General features: G+C 41.1%; 1 protein-coding gene across 4 annotated transcripts; it reads left to right on the top strand.

Annotated features, from left to right (window-relative positions):
* Nucleotides 1-1,664: 1,664 nt before the first annotated feature.
* sbno1 (strawberry notch homolog 1) lies at nucleotides 1,665-23,591 on the top strand (the record flags this gene model as incomplete). 4 transcript variants are annotated; one of them, XM_079235104.1, is made up of 34 exons in its annotated part: nucleotides 1,665-1,784; nucleotides 1,875-1,967; nucleotides 2,065-2,292; nucleotides 2,373-2,505; nucleotides 3,121-3,221; nucleotides 3,332-3,428; nucleotides 3,754-3,914; nucleotides 4,652-4,785; nucleotides 4,873-4,963; nucleotides 5,044-5,205; nucleotides 5,341-5,476; nucleotides 5,588-5,693; nucleotides 5,780-5,933; nucleotides 6,042-6,224; nucleotides 7,044-7,141; nucleotides 7,219-7,370; nucleotides 7,494-7,703; nucleotides 7,795-7,965; nucleotides 8,055-8,224; nucleotides 8,325-8,456; nucleotides 9,340-9,479; nucleotides 9,576-9,684; nucleotides 9,778-9,849; nucleotides 9,928-10,027; nucleotides 10,185-10,259; nucleotides 10,776-10,922; nucleotides 11,123-11,217; nucleotides 11,331-11,417; nucleotides 11,911-12,048; nucleotides 12,140-12,216; nucleotides 14,673-14,866; nucleotides 21,239-21,339; nucleotides 22,057-22,183; nucleotides 23,005-23,591. In XM_079235104.1, the coding sequence occupies 34 exons, from the start codon at nucleotides 1,665-1,667 to the stop codon at nucleotides 23,070-23,072; spliced, it is 4,362 nt and encodes a 1,453-aa protein (XP_079091230.1). In that variant the 3' UTR covers nucleotides 23,073-23,591. The 4 variants fall into 4 exon arrangements, with proteins under 4 accessions (XP_079091230.1, XP_079091232.1, XP_079091231.1 ...); XM_079235106.1 differs by lacking the exons at nucleotides 21,239-21,339; nucleotides 22,057-22,183; nucleotides 23,005-23,591 and adding an exon at nucleotides 15,456-18,131; XM_079235105.1 differs by lacking the exons at nucleotides 21,239-21,339; nucleotides 22,057-22,183; nucleotides 23,005-23,591 and adding an exon at nucleotides 15,456-18,131 and having other exon boundaries at nucleotides 2,370-2,505.
* Nucleotides 23,592-25,629: the final 2,038 nt, after the last annotated feature.

Here is a 25,629-nt window from a genome sequence, read left to right as displayed (position 1 = left end):
CCTGTAATCCCTCAATAACCCTTTAAACGTGTATGACAGTGTTACTTACTGACCAATGTAATTGTTTATATTTTAGTTTAATATGCACTTTTATATATTTGCACCCTATGCTGCAGCCAAATTAAACAAACTTTAAATGACATTTTATTATTATTATCATATTCTGTTAACACATTTGCTCAAGTTAAAACCAAAGTGAGACAGTTGGAATAAAATGGGCAGATATCAGGGAATAAATGGGCAATGTTGGTGTGTGTGGTCGCAGCGGGGTTAACGTTAAAGGCTAACGTGACATTGTGAGACATTTTCTTTGATAACTGTTGTTGACACTCGACGGCTGAGCCGGTTCTTCTTTGAACGTGTAGTTATTTGCACAGGGTCTGGTTTTATTTATACTCCGCACGTTAGCTTTCGGTTAGCACGGTTAAGCCGTGTCACCCTGGTTCAACCGGGCCAGTTTAGCTCGTGTGACAAGCGTGCCAGTCGAGGGGGACCACGTTGAACACGAGGAATCCATCGGCGCTTAAAAAGCCAGGTCCTATCTCAAAAAACAAAAGCGCTTTGTTTGTGTTTTATTTGTATTATTAACCCGCGGAGCTAACGAGGAGTCCGGGAGGGGAAGCTACGTTTGAGTCGGAGGGACCAGGAAGCTGTGCGCGCACCAAAAGCACGTGTCTTGTTTTGGGTCACTTTGGACCAAGTCTGACCTGGCGTGCAGACGTAGCTGCCGCGTTAAATGGCTATCTTTCCTTCCGATGCCGTTTTCGTGGATGTGGAGTTGATGTACACGTACCCGAGTCGCTGTTAGGTTTTAGGGTTTCGTTTTCACTTTTCTTCGGCGTGCGCTGCGTGACGATTTACGCCGAGGAGGTGAATATTTTAACCGGGTCTAATACGTCGACTTGAAAATGACTCGTGTGCTTTAAAGTTAAGCAACAGATGTTTGGTTTTGTACACCGACTATTTCACATGTTTTTCTTTTAGAAACTGGGCTTTGAGGTTTACATTGTGCTCCGTTTTTTATCACATTTTTTTGGAGGGGGTTGGGGGTCACATTTCTGTGTTGCATGTTTTTGCTCATGGCTATGACTGAATACTTTCTGGTTATTAAAGTGCTTCATGGTTGCCAGTCTCTTCTGGTTAATCTTTTAGGTCATGGACACATTGGGTCTTTTTTGGTGTTGTTTGATTCTGGATTTATAGTAAATGTATGTGAGCCCCCCCTCACAAAGTCATCTCAATGTTAAATCTTGAACTACCAAGTGTTACATTATGTTCTGGAAAGTTTTGAGTTTAGTTTAAATGGCATGCGACTGTAGAAACATTTTTAAATCGGAGCCAGACGTTTCTCTCCTCTTTTTTTATTTCAAAGATATATATATATATATATATATATATATATATATATATTTTTTTACTATCACAATTATATTAATACATTTTATTTGTGTAGCACTTATTAACTGCAAGCTGTAAATCTTCACATTTGTGAGGCTGCAAACCTACAGATGTTTTTCCATTTTCTTTATTACAATGTGAACCTTTTTAACCAATGAAGATGTGTTTTGTGCAGTCAAATTAATCCACTAATTGTGTCACCTTCTAAACATGTTTGTTATAGTTTCATCGTTGTTTTTATTAACGTATATTCATTTGTCCTGCAGATGGATCCTGGACAGGATTTACTTCTCGCTGCCCTGAGTGAGAGTGGTATTTGTCCAAATGATATGGGCATATTTGATGTTGATTCTCAGGATGCTGCACAGCCCTCTACAACCCAGCAAGTAAGATGGTCTTTGTTGTTATGGAGAATCTGGGATTTAATAACGGGCTCATAACTTAATACTAATGTTCTGATATTGGTCCTCTTCTAGTCTATCTCCATCAGTGCCCTGGATGTTGGTGTGGGGACAGAGTCAGTGGAATTTGCTCGAACTGGGCCTCCAGTCCCTATAGTTACTATCAGGGTAAGATTATTTATTAATTATTGAACACTTAATGCTATGTTGCAGCTGAAGTTTTGTAATAAACTAAATTGTACTCTCTGCTCAATGTCTCCAACAGCACAAACCTCAGCCATCAACCACCACGTTTGTCTTAAATCAGCTGAATCAGTTGCCGTCACTAGGAGCTAATGTGACCAAACAATCAGTTACAAACCCTATCAAACATACCATAACTGTCACCAAAGTGGTCCATGTCAATAATTCAGCCCTGCGAGGATGTTCGAGCCCCTCCACCATGACGTTTCCTTCGGCAGCGTCCACAGTAGTGCCTTCTAACAGAGATCAGGTACGTTTTGTCAGGACAAAACCACACAGAGAAAAAGCATCTCGTTCGGTTATGCTGACAGTATTTTTTTCTTTTAGCAGATTCAGTTGAAAGACCTCCTTCGGTCCGGCAATGTGAAGGGAACCGGTCTAAAGGGCAACAGCCTGATGGAGCTCATGAGGCTAAAGCCTCCACCCAACATTGCTCCACCAGTTGCATCGGCAACTGCCACAGGTCATTTGTTATTTTAATATGCAATTTAGTTTTGTGTTTTGTCGTGATGTATGGTTTTCAATCATCCACTTTTGGAGAAGTTTATAAGGTGTTAAAAGAGCTTATAAGAACAAGTTTGTATGAGGTCCGGAGAACCGAACCAATGAGCTAAAAGCTGTAGAATTTAATGTTAATTCTGGATGCTTTCAGTTGTTCTTTATGCCGAGAGCAATTGGGACTTTCCATCTGGGTTTAGCACTTTCTCTGTTTTTGTAAAAAGGGAGAAATCTACGACAACATAAAGAATTATGTCTGACTGTAAAATCACAAAACGGATTCCCCTGTGACCGTGTGGAAACAACTGACTAATTTCAAAACTCCCATCCACATTAATTAGGGACTTTATCTTTCATAAATGCACTCAGGCTGCATCTAGCTATTTTTTTCATTCTAGACTGTTATTATATTCATTGATCGTTTAGTCTAAAAAAATAGTGACCAGATGTTGATAATTACTATCACATTAGACAAAAAGCTTTTTTGCTTGAAGATATTGGTTATCAACAGCCTATTACTTTTCTCTCGAGCCAAATTGTAATACCATGAAAATAAAACTGGTCTCTGTTGGCGTTGCAGGCGAAATGAACAATGGGATCAAGAAGGAAGTGTTTGGTAAAGATGCCTCCAGGATCTGGATCAATGACGACATCAAAATGCAAACCTTCCCGCATTCTCTGGTGAGTGTTACAGAGTTTTAGAAAGCTCTTGAACGCTGCCAAGTGTGTTGGTACGTTAAAGTCGCCTTTGGCAAATTGGTATTAACGGTTACGTCAATCTATGATGACAGAAAATCCCAGGGATGAAAGAGGAAGATGAGCCAGAGGAGGAAGAGGAAGACGAATTGGGCCATGCAGAGACTTATGCAGAGTACATGCCAATGAAATGTAAGTATGACTGTTGTTTGTTTTGCACTGTCAGTATTACATTTCCTTTCCTTAATCTCATGAAGCCACACCTCTATTTGGCACCAACAAGTGTCTAGTCTTGCTAATTCTGACTCTAATTTAACGGTGTAGACATACTCTTCTGAGGCGTACATTTCCTGTGTAGCAGTCAGTCAGACACTGAAAACGAGTAAGGAGCAGCGCTGCACTCACCGCATTGAGTGATCGTAACAACAGTGCACTGTATCAACAGTCAAATCAAACCAAAATACATCCCGCTATTGTTAATCTCCCGATCCACTGACTGGTCTGTTTGCCAATGCAGTGAAGATCGGCCAGCGGCATCCCGATCCCGTGGTGGAGACCAGCTCCCTGTCCAGCGTCAGCCCTCCAGAGGTGTGGTACAGACTGTCCATCTCGGAGGAAGTCATTGATCGCGGCTGCCTGTCGGCTCTGCAGCTGGAGGCAATAACGTATGCGGCTCAGGTAAGCGGAGTCGATTTTATTATAAGGTGGATATTCGTTGACGACGTGAGTTCACAAAGAAAAAGAAAAACTTTAAAAGCAGCCACATAATGTGGTGTTTCATCAATAGGATCGCTCGTGTGAATCCAGACTTTTAATATTTGAAATTAAACAATCTTTTGTCCTATTATGTTTTTTGATTGTTATATAATATAAGTTAATGGCTTGTATAAAGGAATTCTGTAAAAAAATTAAAATTCACAAATGCATTTATAGCAACAATAAGAGACTCTGGACATTTAGGTACCTTGAAAGTGTTTGAAACTGTACAAAACCTGCAGATTTTGTGGACAAACAAAGTAAAATATTCTGTACATGATGGACAATTCTTTTATTTCTTTTAAATACATCTTTTGTAAACTTACTTTTGAACATATTTCTGGGGTCGTCTTTTTACTGATTTACATTTTTAATGTAAACGGAGTGAGTTTCTTAAATTAGTGCTCTATGAACAAAATATTTTATAAAATGTCCAAGAGTTTGAGACTTTTCCTATCAATCATGTGCCTAAGCTCCGACTAAAGCTAAAATACATATGAGACTAAATCAGAATTGGGTGGCAATTTTTTAACTGCCGGTAAATACTTGATCTGGGTATTTTCTAAATATATTTTTACATGTTCTTTTGTGTGACTAAGCTTGTTTTGAAAGGAAAATGGTGCCGTTTTGATTGTTGGGTTGTTTTCCCTGTGCACCAGCAACATGAGACATTCCTCCCCAGCGGTGATCGAGCTGCTTATTTAATCGGAGATGGAGCCGGTGTGGGGAAAGGCCGGACCATTGCAGGGATCATCTACGAGAATTACCTTTTAGGCAGGAAGAGATCTCTTTGGTAAATACCCAAAGTCCTCTACATCACATTTAACGCGGGGGATTATGAAGCATTACCTTCAAATAAATGTTCTTCTCTTCTGTTCAGGTTTAGTGTCTCGAACGACTTGAAGTACGACTCCGAAAGGGATTTAAGGGACATAGGAGCCAAAAACATCCAGGTTCACTCACTGAACAAGGTCAGATATTTTTAAGGTGCATGGATGGAAACGCCGCCTTTCCTAATGTCAAGCGCTCACTTACACGGTTGTATTTTCAGTTCAAATATGGGAAAATCTCCTCGAAACACAATGGGAGTGTGAAGAAAGGTGTGATATTCGCCACCTACTCTTCGTTGATAGGAGAGAGCCAATCAGGGGGGAAATACAAGACCAGATTCCAGCAGCTCCTCCACTGGTGTGGGGAGGACTTTGACGGAGTAGTATCCTTTCAAGCTGTCAAGAATTAATGATTCCTCTGTTGTTGTCCATCCTTTTGTCGCGTGGCCCTGCCTGCATCAAGGAGATGTAAACAAGATCCTTGTAGACCGTCCTTCCCTTAACCAAATGTTTTTGAGATTGTGTACGACGAGTGTCACAAAGCCAAAAACGTGTGTCCAATCGGATCGTCCAAACCTACAAAAACCGGGCTCGCCGTGTTGGAGCTGCAGAACAAACTCCCCAAGGCTCGGGTTGTGTATGCAAGTGCTACAGGTTAGTAGACGCAGTCGAACTAAATGAGCTCTCCGACGGTGTAAACTCGGTTGAAGCCGGTGAATCTGTGCAAACAATGTAAATTCTGAAAAATGTACCTTTTCTATCAAGGTGCCTCTGAACCGCGAAATATGGCCTACATGAATCGCCTGGGTATCTGGGGGCATAAAACACCCTTCAGAGAATTTGGCAACTTTATCCAGGCTGTTGAGCGCAGGTAAGTTTCTCTTATTGCCGGTGACAAAATACATGTCGCAGGTGGAAAATGTGCTAACGTGTATTTCCCCTCCCCATCATTTTCAGAGGTGTTGGCGCCATGGAGATAGTAGCCATGGACATGAAACTGAGGGGGATGTATATTGCCAGGCAATTGAGTTTTACAGGTGTGACTTTTAAGATTGAGGAAGTTCCCCTGACTCAGCAATACATCAACATGTACAACAAATCTGTGAGGCTGGTAAGCACATACAAGTAAAGTGTAAAGAAATGCATTTTAAGCACATTTCTGCGACTCTTTCAATTTGTCCTTGCAGTTAATAAGTAGATTTCATTACGCTTCTCCCAGTGGGTGAGCGCACGCGAGAAGTTCCAGCAGGCGGCGAACCTGATGGACGCAGAGCAGCGCATGAAGAAGTCCATGTGGGGCCAGTTCTGGTCCGCTCACCAGAGGTTCTTCAAATACCTCTGCATCGCCTCCAAAGTCCGCCGAGTGGTGCAGCTGGCCAGAGAGGAGGTCCAAAATGGAAAGGTGAGACCTCGACTCTTGAAACATAACAATATGTAGTGCCGCACAATTCATTGAGTTTAAATTTTAACGTGTTTTTAAAAGGCTGCTGCGTTAGCATTGTGGGCCGATCACACGATCTTCGGTTCAGCGCGTCTGGTGGGCACTCCTCTCTTGCCGCTGCCCTTTTCAGACTTGTTTAAATTATTATTCAGCGTGGAGTCGCACTGGTCGTCAATGTCACAATTGGCCGAAGCAGCCAATCAAATCAAGCGAGAGGCGGGCTTAAGTCCTTCATACCGTTGGCTTTCTGTTTTTATGCCACTAGATGTGGTTGGAACGAACACTGATATTACTAATTCGCAGTTAAGTACATGAACGGTGTACAGCTGAGCAAAGGCTCGACGTCTGCAATTGATAATTTTTTCTCCGTTATTTACATTTGATCGCTTGGTTGTGCTCATTGGCTGTTTTACTCGCTTCGCCAAGGGGTGTTTTTGAAGCCTGTTGCGACGTGTTTCAATGTGATCGGGCCCGTACTCGAGAGATCATGGCTCCAAACCTGAAAAATGTCTCTACGCTGTATCTACCAAGGACAAATGTGTATCACTCCAGGAAGAATAAAATGTGTTGTGTCGGAATGATGGAAACCCAGTGTTAGAGAGAAATAACAAGAAAGACTATGATGATGAAGCCTCAATGCCAGGAAAACGTGGTACTTGACTACTCGACAGCTTTTAAAAACACGACAGAGGCTACAGCTCGATACAAGTTCGCCAAAGATGCTCTAAAACTGTTCATGTTGTGCTGCCTGCTCTGATGTTCTCCACATTTCCTCTGCAGTGTGTGGTCATCGGTCTTCAGTCCACCGGAGAAGCAAGAACACTGGAGGCCTTGGAGGAAGGAGGAGGAGAGCTGAGCGACTTTGTTTCAACTGCAAAGTACGGACTGAACAAAGCCGATTTTAAAACTGTATAAAGTACATATTTCACTACAATTAAATGTTTTTTTGTTGTAGAGGTGTGCTGCAGTCCCTGGTTGAGAAGCACTTTCCAGCTCCTGACAGGCAGAAGCTTTACAGCCTGCTCGGCATCGACCTCTCGGCTAAGAAGACCCCCTCTCCCACTGAAACGGCAGCACAGTTAGAACAGAAGGGCAAGAAAAGGAAAGGTAACGAAGGTTTTATAACCTGTGGCTTTGTCTTTAAAAATGGCATCCGTCTCATGAAAATTATGTGCCGTTCAGAAATGTTTTAATTTAAATTTTTTCATCCATTTCTGACTATCTTCTCAGGTTCAGAGGTAAAAAAGCAGCAGCAGCAGAAGAAGAAGAAGCCTCGCAAGCACGGCGGCCTGTCGGGTACCAGCTCGGAGGAGAGCCAGTCGGAGGAGTCGGACGAAGAGTCCGGCAAAGACAGCGACGACAGCTTCAAGTCCATCAGCTCGGGCGACGAAGACGACGACTTCAACCCATTCAGAGACGAGTCTGACGACGGGGAAGACGGTGAGACTTCTAAAGGGATGTCGAGGAAGTTGACTTAAAACGGTTGTATTTATCCGGTGCTCACGGCAAACCTTTATGCCTCGTGTTTTAGATCCGTGGCTCATCAGAAAGGAACCAAAGAAAGGGAAAGAGAAGAAGAAGAAAAAGAAAAGGAAGAGTATTGATCCAGACTCCATTCAAAGTGCCTTGTTGGCCTCTGGTCTGGGCTCCACCAGGCCGGCTTTCACTGCCGCTGTTATCGCTCCCAGCGCCCCCGCCATAGGTAAGCACCACACCGCAGTACAGGGTGACAGCGCTCTGATTCCGCCTTTTTGAGGGTTAATGAACGCCTCGTTTTTACTTGTTCATAAGTCAAGGCAGAGATTCAGGATAGCTGCCTAACGAGTCAGGACGCAGTGGAAAGTGCTCAGAAAATGAAGAAAGATCTTCTGGAAAAACTTGAGGAGCTAGCTGAGGATCTACCTCCCAACACTCTGGACGAGCTGATAGACGAGCTGGGAGGACCCGAGAACGTAGCCGAGGTAGAAACATCTGTGGCAGTATTTCTTTTTCATTTTTTTTGAGGGTGCTTTTTTGTTTTGTAAATTAACTCCCTTCGCCGTTTCTTGAACTGTGCTTCAGATGACCGGTCGCAAAGGTCGCGTGGTCAGCAACGACGATGGCAGCATCACGTACGAGTCTCGCTCCGAGCTGGATGTCCCGGTGGAAATCCTCAATCTCACAGAGAAGCAGAGGTTCATGGATGGAGAGAAGGTAAAGGCAAAGGGGGTTTTTTTACGAGACGTGTAACTGAGAAGTTATTGGTTGTTTGGTTCTTTTATGACTTAATTAGGATTTAAGGGATTTTTACACTTTGTATTTCATGTGATCTAGAACAAGAAAACATCCGTTGTTAGTTTTGGACCATTTTGCATTACCCAGTGTTAATTTTGGAGATGAAAATTCGACTAAATATGTTCTTCAACTAACATGACTAAGGTGAAACGTGTCGTCGCCAGCACACAATGAGCACAGTCAGGAGGAGTAACTTAACTAAGTTTACAATGACGCAAACGAATGATGAAAACAAGGTGATAAGAGTTTTCATTGGCTCAATCTATACTAAAATAGAATAAAACTTGCAGACATGAATCAAAGGTCCTCAGCTGGACTCGAAACTGAAACATCAGAAGTTATGTGTCATGGAGCGACTAGGCAAATTTTTCATGTGGAACTGCTGAAATTACACCTTAAAGTCGGACTCAAGCTTAGTCGTCTCTTAAAGAATAGGCATGGAAGATGAGAACTGTATAGTTCTACCCTGACATCTACCATCAAACACCCTGTAGCTGGTTTGCTTTGCTTTCGCACAGCAAATTAATAACTCCAGATAGTTTGTTTGGCTGCAGCCCTTCAGGAGTTCTCGGTCCAGTTATTTAGAGTTTGATTGACAGCTTTCACACCGGCCCAAATGAGGCAGACTAAACACACCATAGTTAGTTAGTTTAATATTTGGGACCAGCCAAACGAGTCAGTAACTTTGCTTGTGATTGATCTAAAACTTTGGACAGGACTGACTAAATACAGAATAACAGCTGCTAATTCCACATTTGTCTGTGGAAAATGAACATTACCTGTCTTTCTTTTCTCTTTCCAGAACATAGCCATCATCTCGGAAGCTGCCAGCTCAGGTATTTCCCTGCAGGCCGACCGGCGGGTGAAGAACCAGCGGCGGAGAGTCCACATGACACTGGAGCTGCCGTGGAGCGCCGACAGAGCGATACAGCAGTTCGGTCAGTAGATATTCACCCGACTTGTGTGCCTTTCACGTAATGCATAACAAAATGTGGTTCAAAATGTACCAAACGTTCTGCTCCGTTTGTTCACAGGGAGAACTCACAGATCAAACCAGGTCACGGCCCCAGAGTACGTCTTCCTCATATCGGAGCTCGCAGGAGAGCAGCGGTTTGCATCCATTGTTGCCAAAAGACTAGAAAGTCTGGTATGTCCCAATCGAATGTACAATCAAGAACATAGATACTTGAAGAACCTTAAACATCAACTGCATTTCTTCAATCTTTCTTTTTTGTAACAGGGAGCTCTCACGCACGGAGACAGAAGAGCAACAGAAACTCGAGATCTCAGCAGGTTTAATTTTGACAACAAAGTAAGACCATCAAGCTTTTTGTCCCGCTAAAGTTCCCTGTTTTTGCCGGTGGCTCACTCTCGTTCCTCTTCCCTGCAGTACGGAAGAAGTGCTCTGGAAATCGTGATGAAGTCGATCGTGAAGCTCGATTCTCCGCTTGTGCCTCCGCCCGTTCACTTTAAAGGAGATTTCTTCAAAGGTACTTTGACTCATGTTGTTCCACACAATGCAATTCATTTATTTACCTTTCAGTGAATATTCCAACAATCTATTGATTGTTGTACAATTGGTTCTCCCTGTGGATGTCTGCGTCATTTCTTGTATGCCTCATTGATTCCTGTTTTTTCCTTCTATAGAAATTCAAAGAGGATTAATAGGTGTGGGCCTCATAAACCTGGAGGACAGATCTGGCACAATGAACCTGGACAAAGGTGATTGCATTTTTTTTTTTTAAGTGTGTGTGTATATATTCAAAGACATGATGTCGCAACTCGGGCTGCGAGATGCACCCACATTGCAATGTGCTCATAAGCAATGGTCACATTGCAGGGCGTGCGATGTCGGCAAATGAACTCCCATGCAATCAAGCTTGATTATATAATAAAAACTTGCACGGTTCTCATTTGTCATGAATTATCCAGTGTTTCCCATGAATTATATAATTTGTTTCGCTCATTGTCACCATCTATACAACCAATGTGTTAATAATTAAATAGTTTACTACAGCACAACATAGTTTCTGGCCTCTTAATTTGTCTCAAGTGCACCAGATTGATGAATTTAACTTCAGAATGTGGTCAACAAAAGTTTGGGTGAATATTCCTGAATGTTAGTTTTTTTTCCAATAATGCCAACTATTCTTCCCGTTAAATGCGTCCTGCATTGCATGAACAGTTTTGCATTTCCACATGAATGTAATAATCCATGTATCTTTGTTTCTGCTGCAGACTACAACAACATAGGGAAGTTCCTGAACCGTATTTTGGGGATGGAGGTCCAGCAGCAAAACGCCTTGTTCCAGTACTTCTCCGACACGTTGGCAGCCGTTATTCAGGAAGCCAAGAAGAGTGGCAGATATGACATGGGCATTCTGGGTAAGACGGACGTCATTCTCCATTGCTATCGCACGCATGCAGAAGCAAAACTGGGGCAGATGGAATTTTACTGTTTTTAATTATTCAAAGTGCTTTCCGCTCTGAGAAACTTCTTTGGGGCAAAATCATCCGTCTGCCCTGAAGGTTGGATTTCAGTGATTTTCAAATATCTTCCTGTCCTCCTTTTTTGTTTTTTTTAGATCTGGGCTCCGGTGATGAGAAGGTGAAGAAGGTAGACTGCAAGAAATTTCTAACGCCGGGCTACACTACTGCAGGACATGTGGAACTCTACACCGTATGTTCATACATGTGTTTACACATTTACATGCTGTATTTATATGCTCCCTCCCCGCTCATGAATATGGGTTAAATCGCAGTAACATCACCTGACTTTGTCTCTTCTCACAGGTGAGTGTGGAGAGGGGCATGTCGTGGGAGGAAGCCACACATGCTTGGGCAGATCAGAACGGAGAAGATGACGGTTTCTATGTTCAGGTATGAGAGGGTTAATGGGGTTTCTCAATGATCCATTAAATTAATGATTGCATATAGATAATAGTCAAACATCATGCATCTAAGATGTGTGAACGGAAAGTTTGAGTGCAGGGGTAGTATTCTGCACAACATCTAGCATATGATCCCCAGCACTTCTATAAAGTTTAGGGAATTTACAAAGGACGGATTTGTGATGCAGCAGAGATTTCTGGACTTTTAGTCCCTTTTAGAAGTCATATTCCAAAAATGCTGGATCCTTCATTTCCCATAATCCAACCCAAATAGCTTCTTTCACGACAACATATTCCCACGTCTTTCAAACTTGATGTCCCGTTTGAGATGCAGGGACATTGAAATGAATATTTCTCAGACTTGTCAAAGCTCCTCCAGATCCACAGAGGACATGACTCGACTGGTTTTAAAGGCCGAGGGGTGCCACCCATAATGAGTAGTACTTTTTTTTTTTTTTTTTTTTTTTTTTTTCTTCTTCCAGATGAGGAACAACAAGAAAACAGCCATCCTGGTCAAAGAGGTGAACGCTAAGAAGAGGCTCTTCCTGGTTTACAGGCCGAACACCGGCAGACAAGTCAAACTGGAGACGTACATAGACATCAAGAAGAAGTTCAAAAAGGTCAGGAAACTTTATTTGTATTGCTTCAAGAACGCTCAATGTTTACTTGATGAAACATGATTATTTCATTTATATTTTTTGCCTGTTTTAGGTTTTGTCTGACGACGCCAAGCAGCACTGGATTGACCAGTACAAGTCATCAGCAAATATCTGCTCTCATGCTTATTGGTATGTGCCCTTAAGATCTCTGTGAAACGTCAAGTCTGGTCATGTCCTGTATTTATTTTTACCCACGTACACCATCCGGCTGCAAAAGCACCAAATGGGAATTCATTAGTTGCTGAAATAATTCCTCAACAAATGCACTATTTTCTCCAGTTTGATTAAACCAATTACAGTGGCCAGTTGTTTTTAGACAATAACTTTATCCTTTAAAAAAAAAAAAAATTATTACCCATTTGTGACCCGTGTTCTATTTTGTATTATTATAGATTACTATCCCCTGTAGAAATGGACTTTAAGTGAACGTCACACACAAGGTTGGGAAGTAAAAGACTTTCCTAGTTCTGGTCTTTTCTTGTGGGATTGGTTGACTATAATAACAACTTTATTTGTAGAGCACATTTAAATTCAGGGTTGACGAAACGGAACAATAAAACCAATCGATATGATCAGAACAAACAAAAAAATGCAATAATAACAAAAGCCGTAAAAAGACATCACATAAAAGTCAGTCTGTAAAATTAGTTTTAGGAAGTGATTTAAAATAGACAAATTATAAAATACGTCTGCTTCACTGTTAACAACATTTATTTATTTATATTTTTTTAACTTTTATTAGAACAAGTTCCTAGAGTAATAGGTTCTATAACACACTCCTTAATTTTATGAAGGCTCTGCTTTGAGATGGAAATCAGATCAATTCTGGAATATGACCCATGAACCGTAGACAGAAATGTAAAGTCTTTTGCCGTTGGATTCTTGGCTCTCCAGCTATCTACAAGCCCCAACTCTTCCAATATATGTTTTGCAGCTTTTGATTTCCTGCTAGGAGTTCCCTGCTCTGTGGGTAATTTGTCTAATTTCGCGTTTAAGACCCAATTAAAGTCTCCTCCTAAAACGATGGTACCTTTTAGCTTCCCTTGCCAATATGGATGCAATGTCCTTAAAAAAATGGAGGATCATCTTCATTCGGAGCATAAATATTCATGATGGTCAGGTCTATTCCACCTATTTTTCCTATAACCCTATAATTTGCACAAAGTGCCAACCAAACCACAGCCCAAAGAAAATAACCAATTCCCTGGTGAGGTTTTCGTCCCATCTTGGGTACTATCATCAAAAAGAAAATGGGAGCCCTTCACTCCCTCTTACCTTTAATATCACTCACATATACTCATCACTTATATTCAGTGTGACTAGCTGTTTTAAATGTCATATACGGGGATAGATATGTCGTATTCCTGTCGACCGTTAAACTTAGCACTGATTTCCAAAAGTCTGTTAGCGTTACCTGAGCACAAATGTCGTTTTCTCAGTCCTTCAGAAAAGAGCGTAGATCACCGTCCCTCAAAGAAGCGTCTCTTTCTCCCGTTCTCCTGCCTTTGCCATGTCGCCTTCGAAAGTTCCCGTTCCATCTTCTCTCTCTCACTCACTCGCACCTCTATGCCCAACTCCCCAAGTGTCGGCAGAGCCTCTACCATCGTTGGAAAAGTTTTCACTCCCGTGCGCAGGGAAGCAACATCCGGCCCGAATCCCCTTCTCCTTCAGCTGCTTTATAACTCCACGTACCCGCGCTCTTTTCCTCTGTACCTCCGGAGAGTAATCTTGGTCGAAGTATATGAGCTTTCCCTGAAACTGGGCTTGTTTCTGCGTCCATGCTTGTCGTAGCACCGCTTCCTTCACGGTATAGTCCTGAAATCTCAGTGATGGAGCGCGGAGGTGCGGTGTTGTCTGGTTTTAGCCCCAAAGATCTGTGCGCCCTCTCAATGTGTACATTAATTTCAGGCGGTAGCTGCAGCGTGTTTTTAATAAGATCTTTAACAAACCCAACTGTCTCTTTTCTCACTTTCTTCAGGGACTTGATAGATTCTCAGATTGTTGCGGCGCATTCGGTTCTGCAAGTCATCACATAGGTCGGTGAGGGCCGCCTCGCGTCTCACCCGATGTCGGAGCACCCGCTCATGCCGTTGACTAGAGTCCTCAGCTACGCCGACTCTGGTCTCCGTCTCTTCCACCCTGCGTTCGAGTTTCTCCATCCGTTGTTTTAGATCCGTTACCGATGTTTCCAGTCTAGACAGTGAGGCTTTGGTGTCAGTAAACGACTCCTGATTTTCTTTCCTCAATTCTTTCAGTTCTCGAAGTATCTCCGCCATGTTCATTGCTCCTTCTTCCTCACTAGCTTCGCCTGGTGCAACGTTAAACAGCGGCCTTTTTTTTTTTCCTTTTTTCTCTTCTTGGAATTTTTGCTGCTTCCCTGCGTTTCTTGTATCTCTGGACATGCTCATGTCTTCCCTCAGGACTAAACTTATCCCATTTATTGTCCGAATATTATTATAATCATGCAAACAGCCAAATCACACCGAGTTTTGCGGGAGCAAACCCTCCTCGCGACTTGCTCAGAACATGGCGTCACCGGAAGTCCCTCACTGTTAACATTTTTAAATGTTTGTTTCTGCCCAAAGGAGAGGAAACTGCAAGAAGGCGTCGGTGGGCCTCCAGTGTGAAGTCGGCCTCCGGTGTCGGACGTACTACGTTCTGTGCGGCTCGGTTCTCAGCGTGTGGAACGAGCTGGAGGAGGTTCTCACGCCAGTCAGTGGAACCAACGTGAAGGTGCAGATAGTCCGACTCAGAACAGAAGACGGACAGAGAATAGTCGGTGAGTTGAAGGGCTGTTTTAAAGGAACAGCTCGGACATGTTTGGGAGACTTGTTTTCTTGCAGAGAGCGTTGGATGAGAGGATTGATCTTCTAAATCGTTAACGTCCTCCATAATTCTCCGTTTAAGGCCACATGTTCAGGGTCTCGGATCTCTTATAAACAAAAAAAATAACTTGATGTATGAAGGAAGTCTTTAATTGACACATGGTGTATATATTTTTTCTGAAATAAAAGTGTGGTTTAGTCTGGAGATCCGATGCACAGGAGTCTGTTCAATCCTTTTATTTCAGTGGAGTCGACGAGCACCGACACCATAAATCATTACAACACGTACACACAAAATAAACGCATCTTGGTGGTTTAATCCGAGCAAAAACCAAAGTGAAGACATTAGTTAATGTGCCGGACTATTCCTTGTCTTGTGTGCCGTCGTGAGGTTTCCAGCTTCATATTTACCGCACAGACGTCAGAGACGGTCCTCGTCTAACTCTCGCGAGAAAGGGAATATCTTTCCCCAAAATATCAAACATTCCTGTTTTTTCTTTTTTAATGTCTGCTATAAATGTCACCCCCTTTTCTTTTTTCCAGGACTGATCATTCCAGCGAACTGCGTGTCTCCGCTAAGCAACAAGCTGTCGACGTCAGACCAGAGCCAGCAGCTCGCCGTGCAGGAGCTTCAGAAGCAGCAGCAGCTCCACCCCCAAAGCCTCTGCCACGCGCCCAACACATAGCCTGTGGTGGACCGCGGTAAAGCCCGTCTCGAGTTCACGTCCCGACGTAAAGGGACCTGGACTTATGAGTCTCTATCTCCAGGAACCCCGCCCTCTACACGCCCCTCCGTTGTCACTGAGGGTCAGAGGTGTCGAGCTGCGCTGATTCTCAGACGCGAGGCAGCGGTTGTACAGGGAGAAAAGATTTCACAGTTTCTTTTTTTGTTTTCTCTCTCTCTCTCCAGAGACTCTTGTTTTCACCTAGACAGATTTTGACGGGTGATGTTTTGTCCTCTGACATTCAGAGTGAAAAAGATTTGTGACGTATTGACGGAGACACAGTTGAGACCTCGAGGGCGTGTTGAGTTGTCCGCTCCTCGCCCGTGCTTTAAGTTCAGTCTTGGACTACCTGGTGAGAAGCAAAGACTTTTTCCTGGTTCAGACCAAAGGTGGATGAGACAAAGACCATGAGTCTTTTAAAGTCTGATTCATTAAAAAAAAAAAAAACTACAATCCCATATTAATATATATCCGTTCATAGCTGTTTGAACTTGATTCAGCACTGATGCAGAGAGAGTTTAGTTTGACGTAGAAACTTGAACATTCGTCCAGTTCACTCACGCGTGCCGAGAGCTTTCTGCTTATCGGAAGCCAAAACGTCATCATCGTCGGAAACCTTTTCATCGTAATCGCTTACGGCACCGACGTCTCAGATTGATTCATTTGATCATTTAGTTCCCGTTCGTCCACGTTGTAACATTTAACAATCATTAAAGTCACTTCAGCAGCAGTCAGGTTCCCGAAACCAAATTTGAAACACACTTTTCTCACTGTAATCATTCCTCCTGTTTGTTCTCGTCATTAAAGGGACAGTTCATGCTTTCCTCTAGTTTTATTTAACAATCTAGATTGTTCGAGTGCTGGAGATATCGGCCATCGTCTTTTATCTCTGATATTATTATGTGATATTATGCTCCCTCCTCCCCAGTCGATCGCTACACTGGTTTGTGTTTCAGGTGGAAACCCGTTGTCTGATTTTTAAAGTAGATCTTGTGTGTGACGTTGGGGATGTGTAATCTACAGTTCAGCAGCCAAGGAAGGAGTTGTGAGAAATGTTAAATATTTTCTTTTCAAACCGCTTTCAGAGCAACACCGTGCTCTGCTCAGACATTTTTTATTTTGTTTTATTAAACGGATGTCTGCTCAACTCATACAAAGACCCCCTTTGGTAAAAAACACAAAGAAAAATGTCCAGGGGAAAAAAGCATGAACAGAACTCCAAATGCTGCTTCGACACTGACTAACTCCGGGGTTTGCTGGTGTTTTCAGCTCGTTTCTTCACAGTTAAACGTCTCAAATGCCTCTCTCCAAGTCTTCTGCTGTCTTGAGCCCAGTTGTGATTGAAAATAAATTAATAAAAAAACGGACGGCTGCTTCTGTTGAGTGGTTTACCTGCTCAGTCCTGTATTGAATTTTATAAGATCTGCACTGGAAGGGACGGACCAAAGTCTGCTTAGCTGTCCTACTAGCTGATTAATTATAAAAGACGGGATGTGTCCTCTAATCGCTCGGCCGCATCGTCAACCTGTGGATTAGTTCATGTTGTTAACTGTATATTCTCTTCCGTTTCTTCATTATACATGTACAAAACAAGTGAAATGGGAAGAAGTCTTTGTATCATACGAATGTGCATTTTGTACACTTTGTAAACAGATTTAAAAACGAGCGATGCCGTTGGACAGACTTTGCTGATCTGCTCTTTAACTGAGAAGTCTTTTAACTTGAATGTCCGCCGCATAGAACGCCAACGACTCTTGTTTTTATTTAGTCTTTTCGAGAAGTCAGGAACGCGGGCAGCCAAATCTGCAACGACGTTTTTGAACGCCGCCCGTCTCGGCAGATCGTCGGCTCCTCCTGAAGCTGAAACACTTGAAAGACTCTTTTTTTTTTTTTTCTTCCTTTCATCTTTGCACGAGTTGCACTACTGACCGAGTTGTACAAATATTCACCTGTACATGAATGAGTGTGATGCTCAATAAAGCTTGGTATACTTCTACTTCGTAGTACTGTTACTTGTGCTACAGAGACGCGTGATCCCACTGGCAAATACAGAAGTTTAAGGTCATTTTAATTATGAAAATGTTTGATTTGGGAAAAATATTCACGTCTACTTCAATGCGGTCTTTTTTATTTGGGCTTGTTCCTTTCTTAAATCTTTATTTCCAAAGATCGTCGAGCACAATTTTTCTAAAACCAGAAGTCAGATTCCTGTGAAGGAAATGTAAGTAACTTGAACATGTTTAGTTCCTGGTGTTCTCCAGTAGTGATGCAGGAAATGTACATCTGATTAGCAAACTAGGACATGGCCTGTGTTATACTGTGTATATATTGTATTTAGTGAATGATACAAAACGTGACAAGAACATTTTGCAGGTAAAGTTACAAGTGTAATAGTATTGTTTTTTTATTTATTATATTATGTAGTCCACTTTTTTTTTTTAAAGTGTGTTCTCTTTTGACTGTTTGTTTATATGAAAAAGCATGTTTTGTTATCTTTGAAATGATGCTTCAGAATAAAAGCATAAAAAAACAAATATAACTACAGAGTATAAAAAGAACAATGAAATGCTCTTGTAATAAGAGATATATATATATATATATACATACATACATGTACATAATAAGTATATAATGGTCTAAGTACTTCTTCCACCTCTAACATGTTTATCCATGACAACAATTCATCTAATTACGACATGTTTTCAGGTCTAAATTCTCCCCAAACAAGCAGCACATTGTCCCCAAACGTGTCCTAAAGTCGGGGCCTGTTAACCCGTTGGTATCTACCCATCAGCCGGGGCCGTCCCACTGCCTCCTGGGGGTCAGAGGTCATGGCACTGGGCCAGGATTGGGCCAAATCTCGTGCTTGTGTGTCCAACCATGTGGACAAGGGAGTTTAACTGTCTGCCTTATTTGAATGGAAGAAGAGCAGAAACGCAGCCACATGCCTCCACAAATAAGAGTGGATCCTTTATTACCTTATTATTAAACCTCTTCAGTTATATATATATTATTTATATATATATAGACGGAACAATGGATGCGCCCCCACAGACAAAGACAGGTATCTTCAAACCGGCTCTTGTTTTCTCTTTTGAGTGGTAAAGTGTTCATATTTAACCCAAAACACAACAAAAACCACTCATTTGATTTTTATGTCAAATCAAATACAAATACACGCAGTTCGTTTTTCTGACTTTAAAAAAAATACTTTTATTTTATTTATTTTTTATTGTGTCGTAAAAATAAATAATGTAAAAGACTTTAAAATGTGAAGGAATAAGTCTAAACACACTCCACATGTTCACTTTTTTTTTTTTTTTAAACAAGTTTTTTTAAATTTAAAGTCTAGTTTAAAGTAAGACTTCCCGGTGAACGCGTTAAACCGGGTGAAAACCGCGGGCGAATTCCGTCGTTTCATCGTCTAAATTACGTTTTAACCGTTTTTTTTCTTTTTGTTCTTGATCGCCCGCAATGGATAGTAGCAGTGTTAGAAAGCACAGTGGGTGTCAATATAAAGTGACGGCCATATTTGCCGGTGCCGCTGTTGTAAACAAAAAGTGAGAGACAGACGCTTCACTGAATTTCGGGTCATTTTTATTTCTTTAATTTACAATGTCTCTGGGAATGTCCTATAAACCCAATGTCCATCAGCACATTCCGGGAACTTCTGGGAACCAGGGTAAGGAGAAAAAACGGCAGAAAATCAAAGTGTCCGTCCGTTAAATCGAGTGTTAAATTCGGGGTCTCGGAGAATACCTGGAGAAAGACCGCGTCTGTAGTTTTTGTCCAGTTATATATATAGGGTCAGATCCTGCGAGCTAGGCTAATTCATATCCGCCATTATTACTAATGTGGGGGGAAAAAGAGCGCCGTTCCGCGGCGGTTGGGACGACGGTTGGGATGAGGAAGCGCGAGGCGACGGTCGGTAAAACGCGATTATCCATCCGTGCGGGGTCCCGACGGTTGGTTGCCGTTACACGGTGACAAAAATGTATCACTCGTGTCTTCTTGAGCCAGCCCTTGTTCCGTTTCCTCCATGATGCTCCTCCGGTCGGAGCTGCTGATTGATCTGCCTCTGAATTTCTTTTTTTTATGGCTCTTCGAGGACATCTCGCGTCGGAGGTTGAATATTGCAGCCGAACAAAGCGGCAGGGGAGCGGCGAGGTGGAGGACAAAAAGATGCCTCCGTTCAGTGGGGGAAAAAAGGGTCAACGTATTTAAACATGTTTTAATTGAAATAAGTTCATATTACTTTAAGAAACTTTAAAAGTAGATGGTAAGTAGGCTTCATTTACTAAGTGCTGTGCAATTTTTTTAGATACTTTGCCTGAGTATTTATATATATTTTTGCTACTTTATACTTCTAGATACTTGAGTATAGGTTCAATTTTCGTGATAAATATTTGACTTAGATAACCATTCAGATTAATACAACTACGTTCAGATTAATACTAAATGAATTATAAATCATGCTATTTTATTATGAATGAACTGAGCTCCACAATTACCAGCTGTAACATTAAAGTGCTGACGTTTATCATTTTATTATATAGTATATTTTATTCTGAAATTAAATTCTATATAATAGGTAGGTTTTTGTATATTTTGATGATAATACTTATGTACAGTTACTTCAGTGAGGTTGTGAATGCAGCATGGTATTAGGACTTAATGCCCAGTAAAGGATCTAAAGAGTGATCGACATGTTAATACATCAGTTCATAATCTAATATTATTTATTTTACTCTGTAATGTGCCATTCTGCATAATGAGTGTTTTACTTTTTGTATTTTATTTATATTTCGATGGAATTTTGAATGCATTACTTGAATATGTTTACAACGTGGTATTAGTACTTTTACTTTAATAAAGGATCTGAATACTTCCTGCACTACTGTTTGGAACCAACCTTTAGGCAACTTCTTGGGTGTTTTTATACATTCTGGTCATATGAATGAATGAATGGTATGTTAATTTATTTTCATAGCTGTTGTACTTTACAGATTCAGATCATGAATACAAAGTAAAAACAAACCAATAAATTATGATGCATTATTACCCAGCAGTATTTAAAGTAAATCTAATGAGCTCCACATCTACTAGCTGCAACATTAAAGGGATCAAGTCATTAATGCATCAATAATTATAATCCTATATTATATACGAATCAGAAAGGTGCACTTTTACTTTTGGTAATTTAAGTATATGTTGATGCACATATATTGTACTTGTGCTTTTACACTTTGAATGCATGACTTTAAATTGTAACAAAGTATTTTTACTGTGTAGTATTGCTACTTTTACTTTACAATCTGATTATTTCATGATTCATTATCGTTTTTTTTAAAGGCTTAATCTGCAAAGTAGCTGCAGGTACCTATAGAATATAGCGTAAGTACAATTATAAAAACTCAGGTAGAGCAGAATGAACTCAGAATTGTACCTACGGTATGTTCAGTTCTTGAATAAATGGACTTTGTTACTTTCCACCATTGCCTCGACCAAGTATTTTAATGGGAATGTCTTTCATCTCCGGTGACATACTGTCGGTTTTTGTGCTGTCGTCTTCATCGCTGTCAACTTGTACTTTGTGAACAGTTGGAAGCCTGCAGTCTCCCTCCGCAGCTAACCTGGCCACGCTGCAGTCCTACAGGCCGCTCCTGAGCGACTATGGACCTCCATCTCTGGGATTCTCACAGGTAACTGCAGTTCAACTGCTACTCTGACTGTCTCAGATGTTTAATCTCAGCTTGTTCCTATTTACATGGACGTATTGTACCTCTATAAAGTAGAGGACGGGCTGTAAAGAATCCAAAGATAATGGTCAGTCAAAGACCAGAAGATATTATACAATTGTTTTCACAGGCCGAGTAGCACTTCACACGACGAGTAAACTCTTTTTGATGTGTATAAAAGTGCACTTTTTGAATGTTTAAAAAAAAAATCAATTAGTGCAATACTATGATCTTCATTACATGTTACAAATATGTTTCACTTGTTAGCACAGGAATATGTATATATTGTAAGGATTTAGACTGGTTTATTGGAAGGATATTCACTGGTTTATTGGAAGGATATTCACTGGTTTATTGGAAGGATATTCACTGGTTTATTGGAAGGATATTCACTGGTTCATTGGAAGGCCTTAGCATTTGATTCTCTTAACTTTACTTAACTTTATACCTGTTAATGTACATGAAATATTGTATATAAACGTAAATAAGCATTGACACAACAATATACTGTATGTATAATCTTACTTGGCTCAATAAAAATAACAACAGTAGATTACGCTTCTTTAAAAAAAAAAAAAATCTCACTGGGATGTCCTTTGAATTAAAAGTGCCTTCTGCAACCCCAAAACTGTGTAAAGCGAGTTGGACCTGTCTGACCGTGTTCTGTTTGTTTACCCTCAGGGCTCCAGTGGCAGCCAAGTGCCTCAAAACAAATATGCAGAGCTGCTGGCCATCATCGAAGAGCTTGGGAAGGAGATCAGGCCCACGTATGCTGGAAGTAAGAGTGCAATGGAGAGACTGAAAAGAGGTAAGTACATTTACTCAAGTGCAGTAGTTAGGTTAAGAACAAGTACATTAAGTTTGTAGCTCATTATTTCCATTGTATTCAACTTTACACTTCTACTTCACTACATCTCAGTACATATTGTACTTTATACTGCATTTGTCTGACAGCTTTAGTTACTTTTCATATGACAGTTTTTCATCCCCTTCCTGTTCATTGAAGACCTCGTATCTCCAGATGTGTTGATGTTGAATGTTTGTGATCAACTGAAGGATGAAGTGTTTCTTCATGTGTTGATACGAGGTTCTCAAAGGACAGAGATGCTACAAACATGTAATGATTTTATGCAGGGTTCTTACGGTCATGGAAAACCTGGAAAAGTCCTTGAATTTAAAAATGGTTATTTCCAGGCCTGGAAAAGTCCTTGAAAAAAATGTAATCCCATGTCAATTTTCATGTAACCACGGAGATTTCACAAAATGTTTGGTCATGGAAATTTGGTTTAAAGTCATGGAAAAGGCATGGAAATCCACTGGTCAAAATGTGTATGAACCCTGTTATAGAATATGATGCATTGATGTAGATATAACAAAGTTAACATGCAACATACACATTAATGCAGCAGGAATATTAATCAAGAAAAGATATTATAGTAAAACACATTTTACTGCTGGTAATACTTACATACTTTTACTTGTTCTGGAGTATTTTCACAGTGTGGTATTAGTATTTTTACTGAAGTAAACAATATACAAAATTGCACTGCATATGCAGATCAATTCAAGTGCACAACATACAGTGTTGTACAGTTTGTTAACCTAAATTGTGTTTGTCTCTCTTCAAAGGTATAATCCACGCCAGAGGGTTGGTGCGTGAATGCCTGGCGGAGACGGAGAGAAACGCGAGGTCCTAGCTACGAACACACATTCCTCCCTGCAAGAAGAACTAACCGCGTGTGTCTCATGAGAAAAAAAAACAAACTTGCATGGCATTTCCTTCAAAAAGAGGAAGTAAATGAACAAAGGATTGGGGAAAAAGCAAGCTCCTAGAGAGAGAGGGAGGGAGGGAGAAAAAAAAGAAAAGAAAAAACACAATTCATGACTCCTGAGGTTTCTGCAGGATTCATTTAAATCATGTTTGGGTTACTGGAATTCATACGAAAGGATATCATGTGTTTTTATGCCCCACTTTTGGGATCTTAGTTTTGACTTCATATTTAAAACATTGATTTATGCATGCGAACGGGCCCGGGGTTAAATCGTAGACAGTGCATGGCTTGTACAGGGGTAGATGGGAACGACTTGTTTTTGATAGTATTTTGGTCTGTTTTTCAGACCCTTATAACACATGACTGAGGGAGGGAGGGGCAGAGATGTGCCAAATGCATCGGTTCATTCGTGTTGAGGGTGGTTTTGGTATAAGAAAAAAGGAAAATGCTGTTACTTGCATCTTTGTATGTATTTATTACTCAGTGTAATAAATTGTATTTTCAACACAGTTGTCATCGTTTGATTCAGTGCATCCAGTTGTATTCTTACCTGTAAGTGAAAATAAGGAACGCTGCAGGATTGTTCTCCTTTCTCTGCAGACGTGGTTCATGTGATACTGAACTCCAAACTGCTCCAGATGTGCGGCCCAGCATCTTGCATGGTGGTGTGTGTGAAATCTCTACAACAATTATGATATTTACATCATGAAACAGAAGGGAAAATGCTGTCTGTGTGTGTGTGTGTGTGTGTGTGTGTGTGTGTGTGTGTGTAAAAATGAAAAAAGCTACCAAGCTGTGAACCATAAACGTCTTTGAGTGCCACTAAACAACAACGACGACGCTGCCAATTACTCAGCAGGGAATTCTATATCCAAAATCTCTCATCCACCGGCTGCAGACGAGGTTCTTCCTTCACACATCAAGTGAAACACCATTTGCTGAAGGCGTGTAAGCACATTTTCAAATCAGATTCATATACTAATCCTTTCAGCTCTAGTTTGTTGCGTGCGTGGTACTTTATGCTAACAAAACGTTGCAGTGTTTGCAAGACAACTCAAGGTGCTTTACATGATGAAGTTTAAAAAAGAGGGCAATTATAATTAAAAAGTGTACATAAAATTCTTTAGTTTTTAAAGTGTTGACAGTCGGTGCAAATAGGAGACAGAAGCTATTATAGCAGCTAAATCACACAAATAAATGAGGTAGGTGAGAGAAAAAAAGTAGAAGACCAAATTATATGAAATAACAAACATTTAAAAAAGAAAACTAGGACTAAAGATAGGACTGTTACTGAATATACACAGTGCAATGATAGTAATGTACTGCAATATAGGCTGTACATTAGATAATGCTAAAAGTGGTTACATCATTGTTATTACATGTTTAACAGAATTAGACGTTGAATGTATAACAATAATTTGTACATTTGCATATAGGAAAATTAGCAATACTACAGTGTAGACAATATTCTAGTAAGTAAGTAAAAGTCCTGCATAAAAAAATAGAAGGTAGAACAATGTGTCTGCAGGTTTTCTTCCGTCTCTGTTTTCGTCCCAACAGATGTGCACGCCTCTTCCTTCGCAACAGCCAATAGAAACACAGCGTGAAAGTGTCGACCAATCACGGCGCTGTATACCTGATCACAGTTTGGACCAATGGCGAAGCTCCGCTGCGGACGTTACAGCGGCCGGAGATCGCTGCAGTGCAGCAGCCAACCAGCAACCAGCTAGACGACCCGTCTACTCACACGGAAATATGGAGGAAACGAAGATACAAGTCAACGGGTACGTTTAACTATCGTTCTGTCCATCCGCGCCGCCTCTTTCTTCCACAAAAAGCATAGTTTACCCCCCCACCCCCCCTGTGTGTGCGCGTTGTGACGTCGCAACCAGTGATGAACCAACTCAGCTAGCTAGCTAGCTAGCTAACCAATTGCTTGTCAGTTGGAGCTGTTTTGTTAGAAAACCTGATTGACAGCCAACTTTAACGGGTCGGTGGCTGCCTGTCTGCCTGTCTGTCTGCCTGCCTGCCTGCCTGCCTGTCTGTCTGCCTGCCTGTCTGTCTTCCTGTCTGCCTGTCTGTCTGACACCGTAGCTGTTGAATGTTGACAGCAGATATTTCCTGTTAGACATGTGGCGTATTCTGGGTGCTTATTCTCAGCTGTAATAGCTGTGTAATAATCTTATTTTGACAGCTTGGATTCAACTTTATTGTCATTGCACATTGAGTTAAGGGTCTGAGACAACACAATATAGTTACGATCTAACCAGACGAGCAAATGTACATAATATTATACAGAATAAAATCGATAATAAATAGATATAGAATAAACAATAAGGGTTGATCTATACAGTATTATCACTGTGTATGAGTAATGTAAAGTATGAAGACAGTGCAGGTATAGTATACAATCTAATGTGTATAGTTTTATTTACAAGTAATGCTTATTATAGATTGTTGATACAGAATAAATAGCTGAAGG

This window comes from Taurulus bubalis, assembly GCF_910589615.1.
Source record: "Taurulus bubalis genome assembly, chromosome: 19".
Lineage (NCBI taxonomy): Eukaryota > Metazoa > Chordata > Actinopteri > Perciformes > Cottidae > Taurulus > Taurulus bubalis.
Note: the sequence above shows the minus strand (reverse complement) of the source record. Positions and strands in the feature narration are given on the sequence as shown.